At 35.9% G+C, this 2,632-nt stretch overlaps 1 protein-coding gene across 1 annotated transcript; it reads left to right on the plus strand.

Moving 5' to 3' along the window:
- Nucleotides 1-402: 402 nt before the first annotated feature.
- Nucleotides 403-2,315, plus strand: LOC126723201 (transcription factor RAX2-like). Its single transcript, XM_050426515.1, has 3 exons — nucleotides 403-736; nucleotides 857-986; nucleotides 1,375-2,315. Exons 1-3 carry the CDS (start codon nucleotides 601-603, stop codon nucleotides 2,072-2,074), a joined length of 966 nt encoding a protein of 321 aa, XP_050282472.1. The 5' UTR covers nucleotides 403-600; the 3' UTR covers nucleotides 2,075-2,315.
- Nucleotides 2,316-2,632: the final 317 nt, after the last annotated feature.

Consider the following 2,632-nt stretch of genomic DNA (forward strand, 5'->3'; position numbering starts at 1 on the left):
TCATGACATAGTCCAATTTTTTTTTTTTTTTTTTTTTTTTACAGAATAATAAATAAATATAAGATTGTACTTGTTTACTTAATTAAACATTATTAATTATCAAATTGCGCAGCCACTAATTATAATCTAGCTTCCCTTAAGTCTGCGGTTCGGAAAAAGTCACATTATGATTCCTGTAGCTATCAATTCAATTACCTGTTGTGTTTCAACATAACGATACTTTGGATGCTGTGGCTGTGAGAGAAGGAAGAAACTGAGTAAGGTTGATATGGGGTGGTAAATCTTTAAGATGGAAACTTCTATTACCTTTAGCCAATTAGCATATATAAGTTAGAAACTGATTCAACCTTGTCCATCATTTTGACTTATGTATCAGTGAATTAATAAATATTTTTTTCCTATCCAAACCTCAAAATAAAGTCCCTTATTAATTATAAGGCAAAGGCATCATCCAAACCAAAGTTCATTTAGTAAGACCCTTGGTTCTTTAAAGAGGCTAGAGGTTATCCAAGAGATCATAAGACTCCTTCACACAAAGAGACAGACACCCACAGAGAGAGAGAGAGAGAGAGAGAGAGAGAGAGAAAGAGAAAGAGAGTGATGGGGAGGGCTCCTTGTTGTGACAAGGCAAATGTCAAGAAAGGGCCATGGTCACCAGAAGAAGATTCAAAGCTTAAGGAGTACATAGAAAAATATGGAACTGGTGGGAATTGGATAGCACTTCCGCAAAAAGCTGGTAAGATTTAACCTAAAGCAAAGATTAACCCATTTCATAGCTATGTTCAAATATTTGTCTCTCTTTCATGTTTTGAAGTTTTCCTTGTTTCTTGGTTGTTTGGCTTTTGTGGTGGATCAGGACTGAAGAGATGTGGGAAAAGTTGCAGATTGAGATGGCTTAACTATCTTAGGCCCAACATTAAACATGGCGAGTTCTCAGACGAGGAAGACAGAATAATCTGCACCTTATTTGCAAGCATTGGAAGCAGGTACTCTAATTTGTAATTTCCACTTAGTACTTTTCACCAAAATTTGCATTTTTATTAACAAATATTTGGAAAAATTTCCCAAATTGTCATATGGGAGTCATTGTTATCCTTTTTTTCCTTAATTACCAACTATTGTCATGGAAGAATATTGAAGAAATTTATCCAAAAGGAGTAACAGAAGTAAATGAGAAAAAAGAGAAATATTTTAGGTTGTCTCTTTTATTAGGGGGAAAAAATAACTTGCATTTATCAAGAATCTCCTATTTTTGGATAATTCTTCTGCATGCATGCCAAGTTTAGATCTAAAATCAACACCCACTTGCAGCTATTAAGTGAAAGCTCAGAGCTTTCTTCTCATTGAACTAATTAATATGTTTAACAATTTCAGGTGGTCAATCATAGCTGCTCAATTGCCAGGCAGGACTGACAATGATATCAAGAATTACTGGAACACCAAGCTTAAGAAGAAGCTTATGGGAATGCTTCCTCCATCTCAGAGAAAACCTCCTCCATTCCCATCTTCTCACCAAGGCCCACCATTTCAATCTCAACCACAATCATATAAAGAATGCAGCTTATCTTATTATAGCCCAACAACAACTAAGTCTTTCTCAGGCCTTGAATCCATGTCAGTCCCATTGAATTTTTCAAACACCACCACTTCTTTGGCCACCAATAATCCTTCATCTCTTTTCCAAACCCAAGAGAGCTGGTTGAGTTCCATGCAGTATTATCCTGTGAAAGAGAACCTCCTCATGTTTGGAAGTGAAGGAAGTACTTGCAGTTCATCTGATGGGAGCTGTACTCAGATCAGCTATGGCAGAGAGGTCAAACAAGAAGAAATGGGTTTTCAAAGTTACATCTCAAATGGGTTAGAAGAAAACCAAAAGTTCATGCTTAATTATGGCAGCAACAGTATTGGAGGGCAAAACGTCACAAATGGATATTTTGGAGAAATCCCATTAGACTACGGGATTGAAGATGTTAAGCAACTGATTAGTAGTAGTAGTACTAATTGCTCTAACAGTCTGCTCAATAATATTGATGAAAACAAGACACAAGAGAAGGTCACGTACTTCTACTACTGAAAAAAAAACTGATGTCTGATTCTGACTGTAAGTAAAATCAGAAAGATTTGATGGGGTAAGGGCATGGTGGTAGTGGTGGGGTTGAGAGAGAGAGAGATTCAGAAAAAGAAAAGAAAGCTTATGGGGGTTTGTGTTTTGATGAAATCAAACATTTCTTCTTTTGACAGTACATGGTAAAGCTTCTTTTTATTTTGTGCATTTCTTTTTGGGAGGATATGATGATGATGTTATGTTTGTTGTACGGCTATCTCTTTCTGCTTTTGCTCTCTCTCTCTCTCTCTCTCTGAAACCCCCAATCAGAAATAAATGTTATGAAAACTAGAAAAAAGAAGATGTTTTCCTCATTCAAGACCTAGAATCTAATGTCAAAATAAACCAAGCCAGAAGTACTGTTCCCTTTAGTTTCTCTTTTTCCAAGACTTTTAAAATTTTTTTGGCTTTGAGCATTGCCTAGTGAAAAGTCAGTTTATACATCAACTATATCACTGTTTTGTTTCATGCAATAAAGGGTAATTTAGACCCTTTGGATATAGGTTGCACAGCTTTCAAGGAATATCT

Source organism: Quercus robur, chromosome 1, assembly GCF_932294415.1.
Source record: "Quercus robur chromosome 1, dhQueRobu3.1, whole genome shotgun sequence".
NCBI classification, from domain to species: domain Eukaryota; kingdom Viridiplantae; phylum Streptophyta; class Magnoliopsida; order Fagales; family Fagaceae; genus Quercus; species Quercus robur.